The sequence below is a fragment of the Vidua macroura genome, chromosome 11, assembly GCF_024509145.1.
Source record: "Vidua macroura isolate BioBank_ID:100142 chromosome 11, ASM2450914v1, whole genome shotgun sequence".
Lineage (NCBI taxonomy): Eukaryota > Metazoa > Chordata > Aves > Passeriformes > Viduidae > Vidua > Vidua macroura.
In genome coordinates, this window is record NC_071581.1 from 2,875,817 (window position 1) to 2,902,468 (window position 26,652).

General features: G+C 49.0%; 1 protein-coding gene across 2 annotated transcripts in view; it reads left to right on the plus strand.

Annotated features, from left to right (window-relative positions):
- The first annotated feature begins 7,576 nt into the window (after positions 1 to 7,576).
- Positions 7,577 to 26,652, plus strand: part of WTIP (WT1 interacting protein) — an 85,177-nt gene continuing 66,101 nt past the window's right edge. The window contains exon 1 of one of the 2 annotated variants that reach the window (XM_053987677.1): positions 7,577 to 9,101. In XM_053987677.1, the coding sequence (XP_053843652.1) occupies positions 7,652 to 9,101 (1,450 nt within the window). In that variant the 5' untranslated portion in view covers positions 7,577 to 7,651. Of the gene's footprint in view, positions 9,102 to 9,247; positions 9,294 to 26,652 lie in introns of those variants that run through there. The other variant, XM_053987678.1, reaches the window with a different exon arrangement.

A 26,652-nucleotide genomic window follows, 5' to 3' on the forward strand; every position in this document is an offset into this window, starting at 1 on the left:
TGCTCGTGCCTGGGTAATGCGAGAATGCTCCTGGACCCCTCCTGTCACATACTTTGAAGTGAAGGATTTTTAATGTATTTCCTTTCCACAGGCTGCTCTGGTCAGTTCTTTGGAAGTTGGGCAATACAGAACGAGCCACTAAATGCAAACTGCTGCTGTGCGAAATGAAAAGCTGCTTTTCAGAACTGGTGGAGTATGAGTGTCCTTAATTGGCTGCTAGTCACCAACATTGTACTAATGTAGAATTTTCCAACGTAAACTTTCCTTTGCTCTTTAGAAAAAAAATATAAATTGAAGCATTTAATTAAGTTTTCAAGTAATTAAAAACCCCTCCATTTTTCAAATGACAATTTGTTTAACTCCTAATAGCAGGAATGGTCATATGGAAGGAAGTATAGATGCAAGGCACAAGATCTAAATGTTAAAATGGAGGAGAAATTCTTCCCAGTTCTTTGGCTCAGCAACCTAACATAGGCTCTGTCTTCACTAACAATTTTGGAGCCCAGCTCATTAAATCAGTCTACAAACTGCTATTTGCAGTGATATGAATTGGCTCTGCTGTCACAAATGGTTCTCAAATTGTTTGTTTATACTCATGCAAAATTCTCTAATGCAGATAAGCTTTTCTGGCTGCTTTTATAGAGACATTTAATGATGTTTGCATTTTTAATTTACTTAGTGAATAGAGTGCCATATATGGATAAGAAAATACAGACTATTACAGAATGTACCTAGTCTCTGCATGCTTTTAATTCAGTCTCCCTTTTCTGCAGCAGAGCATGGAAAGGAATATTGACCATTAATGACTGACAGCAGTTAACCAGAGATTCGTTAAGCTGTTCTGATGGAGGGTGAAGGAATTCCCAAAGCATTGAATCACCTTTATGAGGCAAATGATAACCATTCAGGAGAAAGAACTCTGGGCCCTGGTGACAGAGAGCCCTGTGCCAGCCCATTTCCTAAAGAACCACTGCAACTTGTAGGTGACCATTTAGTGTTTGTGGTGTTTCTGTGTGACATTTCGGCTTTCCTTTATGAAACCATTCCATAGCTGAACCACAGAGAGAGGTGCATCCTTTCCTGGTCTCTTGCCTCTGACAGCTGGGAGCAGATTGATGTGCCATTTCAAGTTCTGACCTTTACAACAAAGACCTCTTGCTAACCATTTATTAGATTTCAGAAGATAAAATCAGCTTGTATTCAGTCTGTTGATACCACTGATACCTGCTTCAAGCCTTACTTCTACTGCCCCAAAATTTTAAATTTGGGTTAGAAAACTGAATAAACACAGAATTAAGGGAAATAGATTTGGTGTTGTTCTGTTTCTGTGGTAGACATATTTATTTTCTTTGCAGCTAAAAGGACAAAAACCCCTCCATTTTGTGCATCTAAAATACAGAATGTGCAAGAAAGCAGGAACTAGGATCAGGATAATACAGCAAATTGTACATTTGTTTTTGCTTGCCTGAGATTGTTTCTGAGCTGGTGCCTAAGCAGAATGACTACAGGGAGCTCATACCTGCGGAAAAATGTACATGAGGGAGAGGCAATGCTTTGATTTGGAGGTCTTGATGCTTTTAAGGGAGGAACAGGATGAAGTAATTACATGTACTTGTAGATATAGCTTGATCTGTTATATTGAAAGAAGATAATTGCTATTTAGATACATGTTATCTTTATCTCTCCCACTGGCAGACTCCTTCACTCTCATGAGAAAAAGTTTTAAGTTTGCAGAACAATTTCCAGAAGAGAAGATACTTACAGAATTGCTCTGCCAGTTCTCTTCAGCAACACTTGAAGGAACCTGCAAAGGTGAAGCAATTTCAACCCTGCAATGCTGGAGAAGGGACAGACCCCCAGAAACTTCTGTGGTAGCACTTTGGCTTTGGAGGTGTGGGACTGACACCTTTACTGCTGGGGAAGTGCAGGGCCAGAGCTCTGTGGGACACAGGGTTCACTGGACTGCAGCATTACTGGGGATTTGGAGAGGAGCTACAAGCTGGAGAGTGCAGAGGATGCAGAATGCAGAGACCAGACTTCGTTAGTTACACTTATGGAGCAGCTTTATCCTTGCACATTTGTTCATCATTTTCAGTTAACGAGTGATAGCTCTATAATACCTCTAAAATAGAACAAAATGTAAATGTAACTGGTGTTCTCAACAAACCAATGTCCTCTTCCTTCTGAGATGAGCCTTCTCATCACAGCTGAAGTGTGTTGTGTTGCCAGGTCAGGAGGTCAGTGCTCATATCCTGCCTCATTTCTGTAATGGGTACTAAGAGGCACATACAGTCAGGCTGATACTTCTCATCCCCAGAGCCTGGGGGACTGTGTGTCTGGCAGCCTGACCCTCATGTAGTGTTTCTGTGCTTTATTCAGTGTGCTAATGCTCTCTGATTCCTTTGCTGGATGAAGCTTTGCAGTGTTGTAATCAGGACTTTATCATATCAAGAGAAAGTGTAGCTCCTCCAAGTCTCTGAAATCAGAAGCTATATAACTTCAGACCTCCTTAAAAGTACTAAGTGGGTGCACTGCTAACTGAGCTGGCCAAGTAAATGATGGATTTATGCAAATGTAGTGGTTGCTAACTGATTGCATTGGAATATACAGTGACTGTGTCCTGTGAGTGCAAGGAATTATGGCCAGTGCCCTGTGCAGCCTCCAAAGTATGAGCCCATAAACTGCGCTGGACAGAAGTGTGATTATCTGAAATATGTAAGAGAAGTGGAAGATGAAGCTATAAAAGAAATAAGATACATATATGGTGCATTAATCATAAGTGCTTGGACAGATGTTGTCTGTCTACCCCAGCACGTTCACAAAGCGCCTGTTGTGACTGGAATTTTACAGGGTCTGTCCCAAGTTATGTTTGTGCAGCACAGTGAATAGCTGCAGTTGCAGTGAATAAGAAGAATGTAAAAAATGTTAAATAGTGTTTTATTGCAGATTTAGAATGAGAAATGACCTGTAAGCCTGCAGAGTGGTGTTAGTTAGAAATATTTCAAATAGCTGTGCCTAGCGAGGGCAGCCGTTCAAATACAGTATGTGCTGTCTGCCAGAAGATGGTGCCCTAAAACACACTCTAGAATTGCAATTTTTAGAAGCTGTGATCAACTGCAAATGATAATTTTAAAATACAGGTCAGAATAGAGTGATTTGCAAACAAATCACCCAAGTCCAAATACATATTAATATCCAAACTTCATATTCTGAAATGTTGGCTTATACTTAAAAGTATTACAACACAAATTAACATACAGGATCCAAACATGCAAAACAAAGAAATATAAACCCAATACAGCTACCACTTCAAAGAAAATCAAAGCTTCAGTCTCCCATCCCAAAATATAAACACTTCTTAGCATAATTTTTTAATTAATTTCACGACATTTTCAGGGTTTTGTGTTTGTTTGGGTTTGGTCTTTTTTTTTATCATCAGGCTTAAAACAGACCAGAGATAAAAGAATAATCATTTATGTTCCTTACCAAGAAACTGATCAATTTTAAAAGTGGAAAACAGTTACCTCGTGGATGTCAAGGTATAATTTCATTGATTTCTTAATGCTGGAGACAAAGAAATAAATTGCAAAAAAGTAGGTAGCATCCAGTTCAGTAGGCAAATCTGCAGAGCAGCTTCAGATTGTTCAGTTGATGAAGTGAGACAAAGAACTCCCTCCTGCATTGTGTCAGGTCTGATATAACACACACACACCACAACACAAGCCATGGGATTTTTGCCATTGTCTTCACCCGAGCTAAAGTTACCACAGGGAGTTCTTACACTGACAGCTTCCCTGCCTTGTTGGTAATAAACTGTTTGCAGCTCGGGGAAGCAAAGGCCAGCAGAGCAGCAGGTCTCCCTGCCTGCTGGCTCGGGCAGTGCTCCCTTGTAGGTGCTGGCAATTACAAGGACAGGAGAGCTCTGCCTGGGAGGCCTGGCCAGCTGATATTCACAGATCAATAACTCCACCTGCCTGTTTTGCTCCCTTTAAGTCTTAAACAATGGTGTTTATTGAGCAGAAGCAGCTGGCTTTCCTTAATGTCTGATTTTCTGAGATAACTTAAAATCAGGCATAAGGATAACCACACCAAACCATGAAATGAAGTTCAGATTTAATAACACTCCCATAGCTCTTGTGCTCTTAGTTGCAGAAGTGTCAGTCTTTTTGCAGTATATACGTGTTACTGCTGGTTGCTATAATTAAGCAAATTTTGAAAATTAGGTAGGGAGAAAGCCACATCAGGATTGTCAATCTGTAACTACCCAGTATTTTGGATTTTCATGTATCTAACAGTGAAGAGAACGATGAGACAGTACAGCAACAGCAGCTTTCACTCCAGTCTTTGTTTGCACAGCCTGGTACAGATGGTCCTGTATGAGCCATGCAGCAGTGCTGCGTGTGCTATGTACCACTACAAGCACATTTATTCCACCTGTATGGCCCACACCTGGGGCTGTACTGCAGATAAATGTGAGCTTCTTCACGTGTGTGACACAAGAACAACTCCCTGGTGGAGAGGGGGCCAGAAGCATTGCCCCTGCAGCAGGGCTGAGATGGGAACACAGTACCAGGATGTTACTTACCAAGCATAAACTTTCTAACAGTAAAAGTAAGTGATTTTTACAATTTGATCCACGCTGCTTACTAAAAAGGGCTGTTCCCTTAGACTCCCCAGTATGTTTTTCCCATAAGTTCATACCCAACAAAGTCCATGCTTTCATGACTCAAGTTCCAATATACTTAGTGCAGAAACCTGCTGGCAGCAGAAGAGAACAGAACTGCCTCAAAAGGCAGAGCAAGGGCAGATTTGTGGCTCAGAAGAACCGAGCTACAGAAGGACACTGTTGCTGAAAGCTGCAGCTTCAGCTCTGCAGTTCCTGCTGTAAGGATACCTGCCCAAAATGCTTCCTCGCATGAGTACATGGGCAGGGCTTCCCAGCATATCCTACCCACAGATTAATAATAAAGCTATCAAATGTTGGAAGGTTAAATAAAAAACCAACAAAACAAACAGCAACAACAACAAAAAAACCAATTTAAAAAAAAAAAAAAAAAACAACAAATAAAAAACCCCCAAAACAAAACAAAGTGCCCTTAAAACTGAGTATATTTTCTTGACATGTGCCCAAGCTGTCCAAGAGCCTCTCCCAGTTTCTCCGGAAGACAACCTTACAAAAACTGACACTAAGTGGTGCTAAGTCAGTAACAGGAGAGAACAGCCTCGTACAGGCCCCAGGAATGAAGGAAGGAGCTCTGCAGCAGTACACTTGAGGGCAGCAGGTCATGAGATGCTCACTGCCACAAACAAACTTCATCCCAGGTGGGGCAGACGAAGCCTCAAGTTAAAGGTGGTCTCCATGCGCTCTGTGGGAGGAAGCTCTCTTTGTTCTTGTGCCCGTGTGGCACAGCTGACAGCACCGTTTGTGTCTGTGCTGACAACTTTACCAGGCTCCGTGGCTTGAATGGGACAGGGAGTTGAGCTGCTGCCGTGATGTCCCTCACAGCCAGGCACATTCCCTGGGCAGTGTTTGCTGCTGGTCCCCGCGGGAGCAGCGAGGGACTGCACCAGGACACCCTGCTGCAGAGGTGCCTTCCACCATCACACACCTGCAGGCTACCGGTGAAATGTAACTTGTTCCACAATACCACACGTAGTAGCAGCTTGTTTAGGAGATGGGCAAAAAGTGTAATGAAAGATGTGAACACAGAAAAGAGCACTTGATTCCCAAGAGTGGTGGTGTTTGCTTATGTATGTCCACATGGACGTGGACCGCCTCTGTCATGCCTAACAGATTAGTTTTTCAGGTCTTGCTCTGCACATTTACATGGTTTCTTGGATTTTTTTTTTTCCTGCCACCCCTGCACACACAAGAAAACCTATTGCCAATCAATTGCCCTCCACTGCTGGGGACTTTTTGAGTACACAGTTGCTTTTAACGTTTAATTAGGTCTGATAACAGAATAAAATGTTCTTGGCACAGCAGAGTGCCTATAGCTCAAACCTGAGCCATATTTCTGTCCTTGCAGGGTGCTCAGCACCCAGCAGTGTAAGGACACCCGTCAGATATCTGTTGTTAGGTCTTTGTCAGCATTCTGCCATCAACACAAATGATTGTCAGGGAGCTGCAGCTCAGTTTAAAAACAAAAAAAAAAACCAAACAAAAAAAAAAAAAAAAAAAAAAAAAAAAAAAAACAAACAAAAAAAAAACCAAAAAAAAACCCACCCAAAAAAACCCACTGTAGGCTACAGTTTAGTATTGGGGGTCTCATTCAGTTGCTGTTTTGAGGGGTTGTTTTCTGACACTCTTTTCTGTGAGCACACAGATGTAAATAGCAAGCGGAGCCGGAGTGTTCGTCACCGATCAACAGATGAAGCTCTTGCAGTCACATACACACAGTAGCTGCTTTTTTACACTCCCGTCAGCTCACAGATTGCTTTAGGCCACAATATGTTTATCATATGTCTTAGGGCTACCTTTTTTTTTTTTTTTTTTTTTTTAAAGACTTAATAAAAAACTGGCAACAATCCTCAGCTGCCGTGCTACAAACACAAGTCCTTTCAGCGGAGGCACCCAGCCAGCGCTGGGGACTCCGCACAGGTGCGGGGCTGCTCCCGACCCTCGGCCCCCGCAGCGATGCCGGTGTTTGTGCGCGGCAGCCCCGGCCGCAGGTGGGGCAGAGCCGCCCCCTCCCCACGCGGGACGAGGCCGCGGGTCCTGCCGGAAAGCTCCAGCGAGGGGCGCGGGCAGCGGAGCCCCCCCCGGGCCGGGACCCCGAGCGCTCCTGCCCGGGCGCTCCGTGCGCGGCTCCCCGGGGCTGCTCGAGCCCCGCGCGGGGACCCCCGGCGCGGTGACAGCCCCGCCGCCGCCGCGGCACCGCCCGCCGCCAGCCCCGGGCCGGGCTCGGCCGGCCCCAGCCGAGGAGGGAGCTGCCGACCCCGCCGCCGAGCAGCGCCGCGGCCGCCCTCTCCCTGACTGACTCGGGGAAAATCATTGTTTGGCTCCGGCATTAGCTACATTCCAGCGGGACGCAGCGCCCAGTCTCCTTCCTCGCATTCCTGCCCCACACAAAGGAGTCCCTGCCTCGCCGCGCCCCGCGCCGCGCTCGCCGCGCCGCAGAGCCCCTCCGGGCCGGCCGCCGCCTTCGCCCCCGCCCGGGGGTGCGGGCGGGCCGCGGCCCCGCCGCGGGGCGGCCGCCGGGGGCGGCGGGGGCAGGGACCCGCCGAGCGCAAATTCCTCCGCGCAGCGCGCCATTGACTGGACCGAGCAACTTATTTAAGGCTGGAAAGTGACACAGGGGCGCCTCGTCTTGTGCCGGCCGCGCTCCGCCGGGCAGCCCGGCCGCACCGAGCCCAGTGCCGGGGCGCGGGATGCCGCCCGGGTGACCGCCCCGAGCCCGGCCACCGCCTCGCAGCTCTCCGGACAGGAGCCGCGTCCCGCCGCTGCCCCGCCAGGACCGCGGGAAGGGGCTTTCTTTTGGGGTACTTTTTGTGTTGCTGGATTTGGGGATTTTTTTCTTTCTTTCTTTTTGGATTTTTTTTTCTTTTTTTTTTTTTTTTTTTAAGTCCTCTTCTTTCTCCGCTCTGGGCTGCGCTTTCGCGGAGAGTTCACCGCCCTTCCCCGCCCCGCGCCGCCGGGCTCCGGCAGAGCATGGAGAAGTACGAGGAGGACATGGCACTGAAGGCCACCAAGTTCATGGAGGACCTGTCCCTGTACGAGCCCTGCCCGGAGGGTCCGTACGGCCGGGGCGGCCGCCGGGACCTGATGCTGCACCCCGACCTGGAGGAGACCAAGCGGGTCATCGCCGCCCACATGACGGCGGAGCAGCGGGGCCGGAAGATGAACGGCACCGCCGCGCCGCCGCCGCCCGCCGAAGGCTTCCCCGCCGCCGCCCCCTGCGGCAAAGCCGCCCCGCTCCGCGCCAACGGCCGCGCCGCCGCCGAGCCGCCGCCGGGCGCGGGCCCGCCGTGCTGCGAGGAGGGGCTGTGCACCCGCTCCGAGGTGGCGCTGCCCTGCTACAGCGGCTTCGCCGACAAGGGCAAGCGCTACTCGGCCGAGGGCTACCGCTACGCCGCGGGCAGCGCCTACGAGGGCGGCTACGTGGCCAAGGGCGGCGGACGGGCGCCCGGCGGCCCGGACGGCAAGTTCGGCGCCGCCAGCCCGCGGGCCAGCCTGGCCGCCGCCTCGCCGGGCCCCGCCGCCGAGCACGGCAAGTTCTCCAGCCCGCGCTCCAGCCTGGGCGGCGCGGTCGCGCTGCCCTACGAGAAGTTCTCCAGCCCCCGCTCCAGCCTGGTGGTGCCCGGGCAGGACAAATACGGCAGCCCTCGCGCCAGCCTGGTGCAGTACGACGGAGCCGCCCTCAGCCCCCGCTCCAGCTACGCCAGCACGGCCAGCGACACCAGCAAACACTCCAGCCCCCGCGCCAGCCTCACCGGCTACGACGGCGGCGGCAGTAAGCCCAGCAGCAACCGCACCAGCGGCATCAGCATGGGCTACGACCAGCGCCACGCCAGCCCCCGCTCCAGCACCGCCAGCCAGTACTCCTGCACCGCCAGCCCCCGCTCCAGCTACTCGGACTCCAGGTACGGCCCGCCGGGCAGCGCCGAGCCCGAGGGGGCGGGCGGCACCGGGCTCGCCCTGGCTAGCCCCCGCTCCAGCCTGTGCGGCCCCGAGGGCCGCGGCTCGGCCGGCCCCGCCGTGGTGAGCCCCCGCTCCAGCATCTCCAGCCAGAGCTCGCGGAGCTCCCGGGGCTCCATGAGCGCCTATCCCGAGCTGCAGCTGCCGTCGCCCCGCTCGTCCCTGCTGGGGCCCGGGCTGCAGGAGGACGGCGCCGTCCCCGAGCTGGGGGACGTGTACCACCGCATCCATGCCCAGTCCCCGCCGCGGCACAACCAGCAGCACCCGGCCGGCGTCCCCGAGCCGCCGCCCCCCTACGCCTACAGCCCGACCAAAGGCTCCGCTTCGGCTCCCAAATTCAAGCTCCCCTACCAGGTGACGCCGTGCCGGGAGAGCGGCCCCAGCCAGGCGGAGAGGCGGCTGGAGGCGCTGACGCTGGAGCTGGAGAAGGAGCTGGAGATGCACATGAAGAAGGAGTACTTCGGTGAGTGGGGCGGGGGGAGCGGGCGGCTGGAGGGCGGCGGTGTGCGGGGCCTGCCGACGCGGGCGGCTTCGGCCGTGGAGAAGGCCGGGCGTGCGATGCCCGGGGCTGCTCTGGACCAGGTGCCTGCTGAAGTCTCACATGGCCACAGACACTGTCTGGTGTCCGAAGCGCCTGCACCATAGTTTACTCCCGGTATGTGAACTCTCTCCCGTCTCTTCCTAGCACCGTTTGCTGGGATGTGTGATGCTTCCCATTCCACGTGCGGTTGGGAGACTTGTCTGAAGCGTGAGGAGAGCTGCTTGTGCACTCGGGGCTTACAGTGATCCTCGTTTGTCTCCCTTCCTCACGGGCTGCTGAAGCTTCTCTGCTAACTTCCAGCATCCCAGAGGATGTGGTGTTTGCGATCCTGCTCTCGATCTGTGGCAACTTTTTTAGATGATGAGTATGACTGGTGGAGCAGTTCTTAGTGCCTCGTTCAATTAAATCTTTGTGCTAGGTCAGAGTACCTGTGGGAGCCCAGCATTGTTCCTGCCCCCCGAGGCCTCGCAGGGTCTGCTCAGCACACAGGGACGTCCCTGGGACCACAGGGGAGTTTGGAGGAGAGGAGCCCTCGGCCCTTGCTGAGGTTAAGTCGGTCTGTTGGTCGCCTCCTGAATTTTTGTTGCTTTTTTTTATGGGAGAAAAGTAACTTCTTGAAATGTGGATATTCTTGAAATGCAGATGAGTACACGTGTTTTGTAGCCACAGTAGTAAGGACTAGGCTCCCCTGCCTGTCTTACTTTGTACTGGATGGCGAAGGCTAAAAACACCTGTGAAAAGTTGATCCTGGAGCGTGCAAATTCTGCCCTGGCTCTCCTGCGCAGGTGAGCGGCAGCTGCGGCACCGGGCAGGCCTCGGGAGCAGCTCGATCGTTCCCTGCTTGAGCAGAGCTCCGCACGGGGATGTCAGAGCTTCCGCAGGGGAGGGAGGGAGAGGCCTGGGAAGGTGAGGGGGTGTGCATGAGCCAGCCCATCCGAGGCCTTGGGGGGAGCGGTTTTGTGCGTGCTTTGTGTGCTGCCCGGCCGTGTGCGTTCCTGCGGATGGGGCCGTGTGTCACCTTGGTCGCTGACTCAGTGGCGAGGCTCAGCGTGCTTTTGGCGCAGCGTTGGGGTGCTCTGCGGGGAAGGAGTTGCAGGGCTGCCTTCGTTGTCTGGGAGAGGGACCTGGGCCGGTCAGTGGAGGTAGCTAAGTGAGTAGCCACCCCTCTACCAGGAAAACCTTCCCGTAAACTGCAGTGGCAGAGTTTCTCCAAGCTTTTGTGCCCAGACAAAGGAGGCTGAATGCAGTGCTTACTGCCTTCCTTCATCCGTCTAGGGCTGATAAGGAAGCTGATGGATCACCCGCTGGATCTTTTGCAGTTTTGGCACTTTGTGGCAAGCACATTTCTTTCTCTCTCAGGATTTTTTCATAGAGCAGCACAGAGGAAAGAAAGAGAAAACAATTTTTATTTCTGCTCCTTGTTTTTCTCATGTGGAATGTACTTGGAGAATTGTTTACCTGGGGTGATTGCTTGATTGGATTCTGGTGAGGATTGTTTGAGCCTGATGGCCAATCCAATCCAATGTGTCTGGACGCTGGAGAGGAGGGTCACGAGTTGTGGGGGAGTTAGATATGGCAGTTAGAAAAGTAGGTTTGTAGTTTTAGTATCTCCTTTATATAGTATATTAGTATATTATAGCATAGTTATAATAAAGAAATCATTCAGCCTTCTGAACTAGAGTCAGACATCAGCATCTCTTCACACTGGGTTCATCTGCATTCACAACAGCACCTGGCATGATGCTCCTCAGCAGCTGAGGGACTCTGCTGAGGGCAGTTCTGGTTCCCTTCGGAGGGTGTGCAGAAGCTGCATGGGGCTTGTAACACATTAACTGCAGGAGATGTTACCTTCAACATTTCCAAGGTCTGCAGTGAGAGACTGAGGAATAAAATATAAGAACAAGTTACCTGTCCTGAGCCTCTGTGAAGTGTTTCCAGTGGGTTGGGAAAGCTGGGTGTGCAATCAGGGGCTCCAGGAGCAAATGTGGGGAATCTGTGTTGGGGATAGATTTTCATGTTTATCAGAGTTTGGCTGTTGCAGGTGCCCCTGCTTGCACGTGTGCTCCCAACCTTGGGAGATGCACCCACTGCAGGATGGGCAGTGGGCCTGTGCCTGGGCAGCCTCAGGAGCTCTGGAGGCTCCTGCTGTGGCAGCACCGAGGAGCACTACTGTCACTTCTCCCCTGGAAGCAGATGAAACCCAGAAAACTGCTGCTTTGAAAGAGAAAGTTGATTTCTGTGAGTTGTTGAGGTTTTGATAAATCCTGGTGGATTTGATCCCACCTTTTTGTTTCAGATGATCCATGTTGGTGAATACTGAGTTTTGGCTGAGCCAGTGCATGAGAGACTGGCAGGGCTGACCAGAGGCTGTTGGGTCAGAGTGAAAGAGAGTGAGAACAGAATAGGGAGAAGTCTGTTTTCAGTTTGACTTACCTGAGAGTGTCTTAAGTTAATAACAGGAAGCAATGAAAATGCCTTGATTTTCATTGCAGTTTGTACGTGCTGCAGCTGTGAGCTGTCTGCACAGCACCGGTGAATGGCACACTCCAGAGGCAGTGGTGGGTGTTCCTTGGTGCCTGTGGAGAGCAGAAGTGTTGAGCCAATAGGTCCAACAAGGTAGAGGGAACAGAGGAGATGCTTTACTGCTGCTTAATTAGATGAGCTCAATTGTCTAATGAGTGAATGCTGGTATGAGGACACCAGGTATTTACTGTGCTCTGTGTCCTGTCCTCATATTGTTGTTGTCTGCCCCCCACACCCCCAGTAAAATTACAAATTGAGCAGTGTGCTATTTTGAAACTGAGGTCAAGGGACTAGCCAGCTGTGCTTGGAGGAGGAGCAGCTCTACCCTGCCTCCGTGCTGGTCTGGGTCAGTTTCTGTAAGTGTTCCCTCAGGGGTGCTGGTGCTGGCAGGCCCTGGCTGCTTTCCCACACCTCCCTGCACTGCTTCAGGAAGGACTCACAGTCTGGGACACATAAATACGAGATGGGGAGAAGTGCAGGGTCTGATCTCCAGAGAGGCCCTGGGGGAGCCAGGCCAAGCAGGGTGCCAGCCCTCAGGTCTGGTGCACTCCCAGCTGCCTGCCTGTGCTGCTCTGCTCCGCAGGAGCTGACAGTGCTGTGCTGGGAGCTTTGCTTCACTGCTCCAGCTTCTCCAGGCAGCAGTGCATATGGAGAGAGAAGAAAGATGCTCTCCTACGCTTGGTTTAAGTAAAGATGCCAGTGCTGCCAGAAGAAAGGCTCTGCCCCTGCCCAGTTGCACAGGTGAGGGACAGCACCATTCCACTTCCATGTGCTCCCACCAACACCTTGCAGCCACCTGCACTCCCTGATCTGATGGAAACAAAGCCTGCAGAGAAGGAGGGAGAAGAGGGAAGGTTGTTTGGGGCTGGATTGGTGGGTTGCTCCAACTCGTTCTTGTCAGAGATGGCTGGAGCTGACCCAAGGCAGAGGGTGCAGGCAGGGCTCCAGGAAGCAGAGACCCATCCTTTGGCAGCAGCTGAATTGGGTAAAGCTGCGAGACTTTGTTCCCTTGTAGCTGCTTCCTGTGCATTCCCTGTCCAAGCCTCTTCCTCCTCAACCCTCTGAGACCTGTGTCAAGGTATGACAGTTTAGTAAATGTGCTTGGTTTAGTGGCAGATGCTGAAAAGTGAGGTAATAAAAAAGTACTTTCACTCATTTTCATAACTCTTTTGAGCTGAACATTAATATGAGATGAGGTAGAAGTTGTTTCAGGGTTGTTTTTTAAATGGAATGTTCATCCCGAGGTGTCAGCAGGACATTGGTGGGTGTTGGAAAGTCACAAGCTCAGGCACTGTCTTAAAATCTGTTTTCTTTGCAGAATACTTCAGTCTGATGTCTAGGTGTTGGAAAAAAAGTGTGAGGTTAAAGTTGTATTTTGGCACACCCATCCAAGTCATGCATCCTTGTGGGACTGACTGTAAACCTGTGGCTCGTCACCTGCCAGGCAGGGAAAGGTCCATGTTGAGCACTTGGGCTGATCTGGCTGTTATTTCTGCAGCAGATCTCTTTTTGGTGTGTCGTCAGCAGTGTAGGAGGGTGGGTGCAGGGGTGCAGGCAGCAGTCACACACTGCTGGCAGCCCCTGCTGTGCTGCAGACATCCCCCAACAAGGGTTCTGCTCACCTTGGCCACGGTGGTGGAATCCAGCACAAGAAGTGACTTAATTGTCACACTGTCCTCTCCTGAAGCTGCAAGAGGTGCCTGGTCCTGGGGAGGTGGGGAGTGCAGATGCCTGCCTGTGCAAAGTCCAGAGCGATGAGCAAGTCTGCAGCTCTCCTTGTCCTTCAGCTCCCCCTGTGCAGGCAATGCCCTCTGTGAAGCTGCTTCTCCCCATCTCTGCACATCCAGAGCCTCGCCAGCCCTGGCTGCCTGCTCACCCCCCCCAGCTGAGATGCAGAACAGAGTTCAGACCACGTGTGGTGCTCCTCAGCCAGAACAAGTGTTCCTGTCCCAGAGCTGCCACCTTCCTGCCTTCCAGGGGCAGCTTTGTCCTCATCCTGCAGGAAAAGCCAGGGGACTTGAAGGAGGTTTGCCAAGGGAAGCAGGGGTGTCTCAGGGTGAGACACAAAGGCTGGATTCTGTTAATAATGCAGTCCTCAGTTTAGCACAGCCCTGCTGAGTAGCCTTGACTTTTGAGAGCTCTCTCTTTCCAGAAAGCCATCCAGCAGTACCACCACATGTTTTTTTGAGAACCACCAAGAAACAGTGCTGATAACATGGTGTTGAGAAGCCTTTGGCTTGGTAGGTGAGGGAAGGGAAGACTGGGTGAAGGGAGGAAATAAATCTCTAGACCCATCCAGGCCCTCTCTGCCCTTTATGTACATAGTCATCCATGTAAATCTGGATTTGAGTCCTGCAATATGCTCATGAATTCAGAGTTGTATGTTTGTGCTTGTTCTGTGTGTGCAGGTTGAAGGGTGTTTATGCAAGTGAGATCAAAATTAAGACAGGTAACATTGGTAAATCTCTAAAAGCTGTATTGCACAGAAATGAAATTTGGAAATTTGAATGAAATTTAGATGAGCTTGCAGTTGGTGAGCAGAACACTCAAGAGATTTGCTATGGAGTTCTTTTCAGTCTTAACAATTCCTGAAGGTTTCTTTGTGAAATATTAGTTCTTTCCTGTTTCCATCAAAGTAAAGGTAATGATTGATACATCATATCGTTTGGGGGGATAAGCAAAGGTTTATTGTCTGGTAATTACATGATATTTCTTTTTTGCTGGGCTTTGACATTCATTCAGTGTTGGTAAGCAGCTGATGTCCTTCAGCATTTGCAGTTGAGGCTTCCCGAGGAAAAAATTGCCTTTGATAGGCAAACACTTAAATAGAAATAAACTCACATGGTGGGGTCCCTGAAGTGTTCAAACAGACTGTGTACCTCAGAGTTCTGGTTTTTTATAATCTCCCTGTTACACCTGGAAAATACATTGCTGAAACTAATTTGAGAGTGGTCAGGCTTCTCTGGCCAAAGAGCAAGAAAGCCTCAGAAGGGGGTCAGGCAGGGGAGGTGTGTGCTCACAGGGGAGGGAGCAGTGGGAGCTGCTGGGTGGGAGCAACATCCTTGTGGCTCATGGCCACCAGGAGCCTGTCCCCTGAATGAGGCAAGGAAATCATGGTGGGAGTGAGAGTCTGCAGCTGGAACATCAGCCAGAGGGAAGGAGGAGAAGGAAGGTGGGGCGACAGAAAGTAGAAGGAATTAACATGGAAAAAGCATGGGATAACACAAGTCTACAGAGCTGGGAAAAGGGAATTTTGTCTGTGGCATGAAATATGCTATGAGGGATGCTCCTGAGATGGCTTCTTGCAGTCCCTGCTAGCCATGTGCATCCTTATGACTCTCCTTGAAGTTGAGAACAGTAGGGGGGAGTTGTGGAGTGTGTGTGGTTTTGTTTTACTAGGTACTAGATACATGTAGCATGTACAATTAACATGAAATGGGAATTTGGATGGCTGTAACTTGGATAGAAGCCTGTGTTATAAATGGGGACAAACATTTTCTTAGTTGCAGGACACTTGACTGTGGATGGGATATTGCTTCATAGCAAATGGGATTTTTTGTTTCTTTTTATTGCACACGCTTTTACTCTGTTAAAAATGAAAGCACTGTGTGTAAAAGGAAAAGGAGAAAAACCTTCTTCCAAAGAACTGCCACATGTTTGATTAGGGGTACCGAGGTGAGGTTTGTGTCTGCAGGACAAGGGTTGGCGTAGGCATGAGCACTGCTGTGCTGGTACCTGGTTTGTGACCTCCTGTGCTGCCCCAGGGCTTGGGGGATGTTCCTGTGAGTGCCCAGCAGGCTTTGGGGCCAGGCTGTGCAGCAGTGTGCAAGGGGAGGGGATGTGTGCAGGGGCTGAGGGGAGCCTGTGCTGCAGCTGGGTTTGGAGTGGGAATGCTGTGAGAAACACTGAGCAATTCATTGCTTCTCCTCAGCTTTTAGGGTTGTCACAAGCTCCAGGCCAAGGCTGTGGTGCTTTCCTCAAGGATAAATCCCAGAAGTAACATCAGGTTTTTAAACATACCCTTCCCCCTTTGCCTACCCCCTCACCCCAAAAAAACCCCAACCCAATCAGCTCTGCTCTCTCAGGTGGGTCAGGGAGACATCCCAAGCAAGACTGTAAGTCAGAAATGGCTCTGTAGCAGAATTGAACTTGCATTGGCAGTTGTTTCCCTCGCCTCTGTGCTGGATCTTCCACAAAGATTTTTGGGTGTGAATGTCCTGTTTGAGGTCCAGTCACTCACTGGAGGTCCATACATGGTGGTGAACTGGGAGGAAATCCCAGTTTAGTGACTTTAATGGGTTCAGTGGACCCAGTTTGCAGAATAGAAATGGTACCCTGCTGTGAAGGAGCAAGGAACTGTCAAAGTAGCTGGTTTTATAATTTGATTGAAGTTGACTTTTTTCCAGTGGAAAATGTTCTTGAAGTTGTATAATTTTTACATCTAAAATGTGTGAATGATACAAGTTTGTGTGCTACCACTGATGGCTTCATGGCAGCAGATCTACGTTGAAATCCTTAATATCCACAGTTAATAAATTAGGATGTAAATGGCTCTTAGCTGTGGATATTGGGTACTTAGAAAACACTCTCAAAGCGAATTTGCCTAATTCTAAAGTGTTTTTTTTTTAAATGCTAAAATGATTATTAAAAAATGCCCCAAACTTGGCAAAGTAATTTTCATGTATATATTAGGATTGTTCAGCAATGGAAAGAAAGGAAACTAACAGTGATAAGCCAAGTAGTTTTACTAAGATCAGAACATTTATGCAGGCATTTAATAAGCTCTGCACTTGGCCTTCTACCTACATCGTGTGTCCCAGATATCTCAGGACAGCACTTCACAGCACATTGGCAGAGTCTGGTTGACTGTTAATATAATTGTTAAATAGTTAATATGATTGTTAAATAATTTCATGTTCTGTGGCTGGAGCAACTGAGTGTCCTAGAGTGTGATGTGGTGGTTGATTTTTGTGCCCATCCTGGACAAAGTGCATCCTCTGTGACAGGGAAGGGGATGTGTGAAATAAAGCAAAACTGAAGCAGCCAGAAGGATGGGATGCAGGAATGTGCATGATGTCTGTAAGTTTTATGAGGAGCTTGGAAAGGCTCACTTTGGAGGGCTGTGTTCAGCTGCCTGAAAGGTTCAAGTCCTGACAGGACTGTAGTACCTGGGGTTGTGATGTGGCATTGCTTGGAGCTGCTCCAGGGGTGTGACAGCTCCTGAGGCTGGCAGCAGGATTCCTGCTGACTTATTAGCCTTCAGCTCTGAACAAAATTAGCAAATGTGCTAATGATCAGCCAATAAATGTGGTGTTTGGCTGGATTTTTATGTGATTTTTCAATGTGCTAGTGTGGGTGCTCTCTCTGGAAGTGGGTTTTCTGCTTTTTTTTTTTACACTGGAGCAGATAGTTCCATTCTATGGTATGTGTTATCTCTTCTTATTAACCTCACTGGGTTGTTCTAGCTCCCTGTCAGCATAGCCTTGCTTGTTACTGTGCTGAGACTGAGCACAAAAAAGCAGCCAAGCAAGTCATGTATCTCTTCCAGCTGGAGTATGTCACGTTGTCTGAAACTTCATTCCTTGTTTTTTGGAGCAGTTTTTATTAAATCTCCAAAGTCACATTTATGGTTCCAGCAAACTTTTAAGAAAAGGCCTGTGAGTGATGAAGGAACAAGGCCTGCCCCAGAGCACAAGCACTCACTGATGCTCAGCTGGAGCTGCCGTGCACACGGCGTGGAGGGGCTTGCACAGGGACTCGGCTGGGGGGTCAGGATTGATTGGAGTGATGCCTATTTCCACGCTGGAGCTGGAGAAGTTCTTATTGGCAAGTTTTGCATGAAAATCTGTGGGCAGTCGAGTTTGAGCCTCTGTTCTGTGTGGCTGGGGCTGGACTGGGGCACAAGCCCACCCTCTGCTGCTGGGGAAGGGCTCCAGTGGCAGCTGTGCCTGGCCTGGTAAACACCAACTTGGGCTGGTGCTGCCCACCAGGGCTGAGCTGCCCTGGGGCCCCTGGTGATGCCCTTGTGCAGGTGGATTCAGGCACCCCTGATGGGCTTTTGAGCAGAGAATTGAGTTCCTCAGGTGCCAGGGATGGCAAATCAAGTGACTTGGGAAGAGAGATGTGATTGGGCTGGAATAATAGCACAAATACTTACTGATCTCCCCCAAAAGATGATCTCCAGGCTTAACTGTGAAGTCTGTAATTGCAGGCAGCAGCAGTGAAGTGCATTTGGTGTCCTGTGAGGGTTAATGTGTGTGTTTGGGAGTGTGGGGAGAGCTGCAGGGAAGGCAGTGTGCAGTGGTAAAGAGTGTCAGGATCAGAGGTTGTCATGAAATAGGGAGTGGATCAAACGGACGACCAGCAGGCATTTAATAGGTTACAAAAGATCATGTCTCGTGTAATATTTTAAGAATTTGGCTGAACAAAGCTCAGAATGTATTTATAGTTTTTTGGAAAAGTAGATGACTATTGTGGAAGAACTGCTAGGGACTTTCATTGTTTCCCAGCCATCCAAACATTTATTTAATTGGTGAACTGTTTCACTGCTGACACCTCAGAACTCCTGGAAAGAGAAAACAAGATGTTTCCTTCCTTTAATGTGGTCACTTGAAAAAATTAGAAAATTTCAAAGCTAAAATAAAGAGAAACAAAAAGCCATTCCTAAATGCAGTTTGACAGTTGTACATGTTTAGATGCTCCAGCTGGCTTGGATCATATTTCCTGTGGTCTGTGGAGAGCCTGTGGCCTCTCCCAGGCATGGGAAATACCCTTTTGTTCTGGTGGTCATGGCACAAACCTTTCCCCTGTGCTGTAGCTTGTCCTCAGGGATGCCAGGGGTGCAGCTCCTGGGCTGGGCTGGGCTGGGTGGTCCTGCTGCACTTTCTCAGTCTCCCTCTGTGCTGAGGAGGCACCAGGCAGGGCCAGTGCTGAATGGGTCCGTGGTTGGGTCAGGTGCTGTTGAAACACAGTTCATGGATGTCCCAAATCTTCACGCCGCTAATTTGGAGCTCCTTTATGTGCGTGTCTCTGGCAAGGGCAAAACTGCAGCATGTGTGGATTGGAAACCTTTGGTAGGAAGGGATTTCTGACCAGGTGGGAGAAGTATGATAGTGACTGTGATAAATCAGACATGGGCTTGGCTGAACTGAGCCAGCTGAGGGCTCTGCTGCTGTGGCTGTTCTGGTTTCTTGCCCTTGTGGATATGACGTTCCCTTCAGTAGTGTTAGAGTTAGAGCAGGATCTTGATTTTATGTATTTGATGGTGTGAAATTCCTGCTAAATCCATTTGTTTGGGTCAAATATTGAATGACTGGAAAATAATCACTGATGGAGTGGTTCTGAGCAAAGGGATAGTGAATAAACTTTGTCACTTACCCATGGTTTCCCCTGCTCACAAAAGTGTGTTAAGCTGGCCACGTGCTGCTCTCTGCCTGTTGTTGTCACCACATGAAATGCAGCCAGATCAGCCCCACTGGCTGTGGATGGTCTCACCTGTCACTCCCCATCTCTCCATAACTCTGCTGGTTCAAAGGGAATGTTGATTTTTGGCTTTGTTAAAAGAAAAAAGGAAGAAGCAAAAGATACTGGAGTGCAATCTCAGCTAAGGCAAGACAGCTGCAAAGTAGGCAGTGGAAAGAGCTGTAACTGGTAAAATCTTGGACTCTCTGTTTCTCTGTGTTGTGGCAGTTGCTGTTAACCTTGGGCATCCCAGATGTAGGTGCATTCTCAGGTGTAGGTGAGGCAAACTGGCAATTCCTCGGGGAGCAAGGCAGAAGTTTTGATGAATGGCAGTAACTATTGCAGCTCTATTTTTTTGTTTTGTTTTGTTTTTGCCAGGGAGTTATGTGAAAATTCTCTGCAGTTGATGGGTTGCCCATTTTTAATCAAAGCCATGTTTCCCAAATCTAAACACTCAATAGAAAACAGACCTGCACACCAATCAAGTGTGTTAGTGTCCATATTTGGAGCTGGTTTCAGAAATAAGCATGTAATTTTTCTGAAGTGTATGTCAGTAGCTGGTTGTCTTGCAAAGTCTCTTGGCTTGCTGTACCTGTTCCTGGCTAGAGCAGAGCTGGGCCTTGGCAGTGCGGCCCTGCAAAGCTGAAGTGATGCACTTGCTCTGCTGGAAACCCCCCATGGCTTGGGTGCAGACCTTTGTGGCTCAGCTCAGGGGCGTGAAATCCTCAAGACATCTCCAAATAAAATACATGCAAAGTATTTAAAATTCTTGCAGTTTTATTTAGAAGATGGAGCACATCTGATAAACCCAGTGCTGCCTCATGAATGACATCCTGTTGGAGTCATGGGTGGCATGACTGACTTGATTCTGGCAGCTGGGAGTCATCTGGAGTTGTTTTCATTACACCGCGGAGATCAGGGAATGAGTAAATTCACACCAGTGCTTTTTCCTGGCCATGTTTCTGTGCCTGGCTTGTCCAGCAGCCCCTGCACCTCCCAGGCCATGCCCAGCACGGAATGGTCACGTGTATCCCTCTTTGTGCTGGGGCTGAAAAGGCTGTGCTGTCTGCCTGGGAACCTGGTGTTTTGGCCGATAAATAATTGTATCACAGCTTGCAGAAACTGGGGACTGAGCAGGTGGAGTTGGTGGTGTGGGACAGGGCTCTGATGCTCTGTGTCCTCTTTCAGCTTGTACAAAATCACTTCTGGGCACAGAGTTCCCAGATTGCTTCGCTCTCAGGACGGGGTGGAGGATGAGTGGATGGGATGGAGGCTGTGTCCAGATGTGAGTTGTGCTTTTCTTCTTGTAATCTTCTGCCCAGAGCAGGGGTCCCTAAAGGAATCCAGAGCTAAGGCTGGAGGGGATGTACAGCTCAGCTCCAGGTGAAGCACATGAACTGCAGGCTGTTCTAGGGATCACCCTGGTGCTGCCTGTGCTGAGTGCTGGGGCTCTGAGGACTCTTGCCATTTTATTAATTTCATTTTTTTTACAGCAAAATAAAAGGTCTAAACTATTCTTACTTAATGACTTTTTATGAAATCTTGGCAGTCACTAGGTGCTAGACTCAGATGCTGTTTCACAAACAATTACAAAAAAGCTTGTTTTGCTTTGCCTAGAAAGAGAATCTCCCAGTCTTTCCATGTGTTTGTTTTGAGGGAGACACTCCAGTGTGAGGGTGGTGAGTGACAGTGCTGGGAGCCTGTTCCTGGAGAGTGGTGCAGCAGCACCTGCAGCTGGTCCCTGCCCAGTTCAGAGAGAGGGAAGAACTCAAATCCATGGCATTTTGTTTTATATATTACTCTATTCCAAAACCTTAAACTCTAAGTTTTCTACCATGTAATATTACACACGTCTATTTAAACTACACACGCATAATCTTAGTTCTGTTATTCAATTTTGGAAGCCTTCTCCACAGCCTCAGGTCAAATGCAGTGTTCTCTTGGGGGTCAGTGCCTGTCAGCACAGAAAGTCTGAAATTCTCGGTAGCCAGGGTTCCAACAGGTTTGGGCCTGGGGATTTGAGCCCAGCACAGATGAGGTTTGCCCCTTGCAGGAGTTTCTGGCAGAAAGCAAATGTGGCAATTCAGTCACCAAATCCCTCATTGCCTGAGAGCAATGGGGCAATTCCACAAGGGGTAGAATGACTGGAGTGCCAGACCACACCTTCTAGAAAAGCAAACCCAAGAAACCTCCCTGACCTATTGAGAAAATGTATAAAGGGAAGGGATGGCTTGGGTTAGGCTGGAGCAGCCTTGCATGCTGTGAAAGAGCAAAGTGATGGTGACTCTTTTGGGAAAAGGCTTTTTCAGCCCCTCTTTCCCACCTGGGAGGAATCCAGGCCAGTGAAGAGCCAGCCCAGAAAGAGGTGATCCACAGAACCCGCCCCAAAGAAAATACTCTGAAGTTGTGCCAAGTGCAGACTTGCAAATCAGCTTCCTGGTGAGCCAAGTGTGTGAAGCTCTGCTTTTCCTTGCTTCCCACCCTGCTTCCCACCTCCAGGGGCTGTGTCTGAGTTCCCCATGGGGGTACCAGGAGGGATGATGGGCAGGAGCAGGGAGCAGCTCAGACACATGTGGGGGCCTGGCTCTGGCTGGACACCACATCTCACTTTGTCTATCTGATTTACTTTTGTAACTCACCAGAGGGGAGTAAATGAACCCACAAAACAAAACCCCTGTGCTCCTGAGCTGAAGGACAAACCCTGGACTCCTTTGTGGCAGAACTTCCTTTGAAATTACTGGGTGTTTTGCTTGGCTGGACTGGCAGAATTGGGAAATCTGGTGTTAGATTATTGTAAGGTCAGAGAAAAAGTGCATTTCAAGACTGGGGGAAAGGACTTTGTTTTGTTTTTCTGACAAAGTACCCCTTGAAGAGTGAGCATTGACTTAGAGCTCTTCTGTTCCCAGCTGGGTCAGTGCCTGCATGGGGAGTTTCCAGCCCTGCTCCAGGTGTCACTTCCTCCAGCTCTCAGCCCACGTCCTTGGTTAAGGGTGATGTGCACTGGCTGATCCCAATGGTCAGAGTTCTTCTCTTCTGCTCTTTGGTGGGGAGTGTCCCTGCTTTGACTCCTGTTCCCTCTCAACATCCAAGTGCAATGTCTGTGTGGGCTTCTTCAAGGACTTGGCTGCTCTGGGGTCCTCAGGGTTGCTGTGAACTTTGCTGTGATATTTAAAAGCAGAGAGGAAGAGATGTGCAGTGTGTGGGGAGGAACATCTCATCAGAGGGCCAGTTCCTCTGGGAGTGCCCACTGCAACTGAGTGCTCACCAGTGTGCATTTGGGCAGATTCTAGCTTAATATTCCCTATTCCCATGCAATGTGGAAAAGGCAAGAGAGAACTTTGTTAAAAAAAAAAGAGAGAGAGGCTGCTGAGATTTCTGGCAAATACATGGTAATATTTGCTTAAGTTTCTGAGAAAATACATTATTTCACTTTTATTATGAAGCTTATGTCTGTGTATTTGCATCCCCCTAAGTGTTTTTGGGGTTTTGCCTTTTCAAGGCAATGTCTGTTGGTCCGGGACTGCCAGCGCCAGGGCTGAGCTGAAAGTGATATAAACTCACTTTGTTTTTAATTTGAGCCATTTTCATTTTGATCAAGGAACCAAATTATAGGAGCACTGTGAGGGAATGTTAGGTCATGACTTCAGTTTTGCTTGTACATGTTTTAAATTTGATTGGGAGTGCAACTAAAATGCAGTGAGATGAATGAGAGTGTGCCCTTCTCCAGAGACACGAGCTGCACACCAGGTGACAATGATGTGTAAAAACATCTCCCTAAAGAGTGGACATTAATTCCTGTTTTGAAGGAAGATCTGGGAGCTGATTGTGCTGCTGGTGCAGGCTCAGTTCTTCATGCATTGTTTCCTGGATGCTGGAACACTACTGTTCCCCCCAAAAAATAGCTACCAGCCAGAAAAAGTGTCCAAAAGTATCCAAGTCGCCTGCAAATCAATTGCTATTTGAATTTTTTGGACCATGCAGCTTGCAGTTTCTCACCAAGCAGTTGACTTAAGTAAGTGTTATCTCGGGGTCTAAATTAAGTAAGACTGACTCGAGGTCAAGTGTGACCACTGGGGAGCAAACAGTTGCATGTCTGTGCTCATCCTGCAGCCCAGGGCAGGGCACAAGCTTGGAAGCACCAAAAGGAGGGAAGAAGTGAGATAAGTATGTTCTGTGCAGGCTGGAGTATAGAGGTCAGAACAGGTGACAGTCCACATCAGGAATAAAATAATTCAGATGTTCTTCTCTCAAAGAGCTCCTTGATCAGGTCGTGAAGTAAGTGGTGGCAAGTGTCGTGCAGGGGACAAAGAGTTTGGAGCCTGGGGGACAGCCAGTGTTCCAGTGTGAGCTGGAGGTGCTCCTGCTGTCAGCAGTGAAGGGCTGGGTGCTGGCTGGGATCTCAGCCTGGCCTGCAGAGGACAGGGAGCAGCAGCTCCTCTTTAGCACACTCCCGTGGCTGCTGGGCCAGGGAGGGACAGGAAAAGGGATGCATGTTCCTCCTTGCACAGCCATTCCTGCCAGCCTGAGTCACTGGCTCCACTGCAGGATAAAAGCTGTGGCTCCACCAGCTGAAAACCAATGGGGAACAACCATTTTGAGTGATCTCTCAGGGTTGTTTTGTTTTTTTTTCTTTTTTTTTGCTTTGCTTTGCTTTGCTTGAAGGAACGTCTCTCTTGCAGTGGTGGGAGACAACCAGAGAAGACGTTTTGTGACTGGTACTAGAGTGAGGCACAGTCTGTTTTAATTCAGGATCAACAATGATTCCTTCTCTAAGAGGGACAATTAGCTCCTCTGGAGGAATTATAAAATCCTTCATCTATCAAAGGCACCAGTGGGAGAAGCAGGGGATGTGCAGGCATCAGCTCAGTACCAACTCTGTACTTCACTCTTAACCTTACAGAGAAAGCACAGTAGAGAGTTTCATCATTGATTTGGTAAAAGCTGCCCTTATTTTCATGGATATAATTACAGAAGAGGTTACATTTATCTGCAAACAAAGGCTCTAGTATTTCTTTTTAAAGACAGAAATAAATTTTAAAACCTCCAACAACTGAACTAATTCTTTTAGCTAGTTTTCAAAAGATAAGTTTTGTGGGTTGTGTTAGTTGCTTTGTTGTTTTTTTTTTCAAGGAAGCATTGAGGAGTCCATTTCTTGGTGAATACAGTGAAAGGAGAGATTCCAAAAGGGCTTTTGTGCAATTAAGGGAATGTTTGCATTAGGTTGTGCTGCAGTGATTTAACACATGAGAAGGAAAAATCCCAACTGAGTGATTTACACTGGATCTCAAATGTTTTGATCAAAGGTCAGACTCAGAAATGCATTTATGCTTATTTTTAATTCCAAAAAGAATCCAGTGGAGAGTTAAATCTCTAAGTAGGCATTTAATGTGTAAATATTCACAGGTAGCTCTTTACTTAGCCATGTCATTTTGCTGTGAGTTTAGACAGGGCAAGATTTACTTGGAAGCTGAAGTCCAGACTCTGCCAGTACCTACAACAAGGGAGAGCATGTCTTTACACTGAACTGGCTTAGAATATTTCATATATAAATTCTGCATTTTAGTGGCTTACAGGAGTTCTAAAGTAGGTTGGGAGAAGTGAAAAGGGGTCAGGAAAATTGGCTGACTTTTCAAGGCTTGCAGTCTCCAGGTTCAGGAATGGTCCGTCCTGACACGCAGGAAGTGGCAAGAGGCCTGCAAGGGTGAGCAGGGGGTTCTGAGGAGAGCAATGGACAGGATATGTGTAATATGTGAGGGCTGGAAGCAGGGACAGGTGACCTGGGGAATATCAGGAGATGCAAGGAGATACAAGGCTCATCTGGAGCTGGCCCTGGTGAAAGACAGGGAAGTCAAGATGTACTTCTGCAGATATGTGAGAGAAAGGAAGACCAGGGAAAACACGGCCAGGGGTGCTGGGTTGGCCTTCTGTGATGAAAATCTTGGGGAATTAGAGGAGAGCAGTGATGCTTGATCTCAGCTTTAGTAAAGCTTTTGATGCTGTCAGCTATAGCATCCCTCTGCACAAACTGGTGAAGCACAGGCTGTGAGATGGACTGAAAATGGGCTGAGCTCAGGTGTGACCAGCAGGATGAGGTTGAGTTGGAGCCAGTCACTAGTGGTGCACCTCAGAAGTCCATGCTGGAGCCAGTTCTGAAGTCAGTAGTGTTTGACATCTTCATTAATGACAGGGGTGGTGGGACAGAGTACCCCTCTAGGCAGGCTGTGGATTGTTCCACCATGGAGGACTGCTTGATGGGCTGGGTGGTTGTGGTGCTCAGCAGGACCCCGACAGGCTGCAGAAATGTGGGAATGGGAACCTCATGAAGTTCAACACAGGGAAAAGCCAAGTCCTGCACGTGGGGAGCCTCATCCAGTGCTGGGAGCAGCTCTGCAGAAAGGCCCTCTGGAGTTCAGGCTGTGTGTTTGGCAAAGGAAACAGCAGCAACTGGAGCTGGAGTTCAGGCTGACCACCCTGATCATGGGTACACCAAAGCTGCTTGCATGTCCTGGGTGCCCCCCCGGGCACGGGGTGCTCATGGGCTTGGTCCAGCCTCGGTGTCTGGGCAGTTTGCCCTCAGAAGCTGTGTCTGAACCAGGGGCTGGGACTGGCGTGTGTCAGCTTCGGGTGTGGAGCCCCTGGGGGGACGCTCCAGCCCCCAGCCAGTGCCTGGGTGTAAGGTGCCTCCGTGTGGTGGGAGCCTGTGAGGAGCTCGGGTCTCATCCAGGCTTCCCAAAGGCAGCCCCTCCAGTGCCCACTTCTCAGGTGGATCCCCTGAAACCTAAAGGGCACCAAACAACTACCACGTCCTTCATAATCAGATATGAATTGTCCTTTGTTGCTTTTGTCATGATCCTAATCTGAACCGCTCCTGTAGCAGTGGGGAAGACACAGCTGGCATTGCACTGGGCTCTCCAAGGGTGGGTGCACAGGCAGCAGCTGAGGTGGAAGGGGTTGCCTCTCTTCAGCACTTCTCTGTTTTGCTGAATGATTTAATTAAAACCAGACAGAGGAAAATTTCTCACAATGTTTCCAATTTTTAGTAGTTTCACCTGCTGTTGAAAATTGCATCAAGACATAATGGTAAAGGGATGATGCAAAGAGGAATAAATGCTCCTTTTAGTGGCTATGAATAGGGCTTCTCATATCAGTTAAGTGTTGACTTATAATTATGAAAAGATTATAGGTTTCTGTTATTTTTTAGTTAGTCCTCTAACACATAAATTAACTAACATTTCATCACTTCATGTAACCTTTCAAAATGGAAAAGGGGGGTTTGGCTGATGACATTCATAAGATCACATTTATTTGGAGATGTTTACTGTAACTAACAAAGTGAAAAATTACCATTTTCTATAGGCTCACTCTTTCCCTGGTTATGCAGTTCTTGAGGAGGTGATTTTTGCTGTTTTTCTAGAAAGACTTTTAAAGAATAATTATACCAGGGGAGTTTGCTCTTCAACTGTGCTTTAGTTGTATTTTTGTAAGAGTT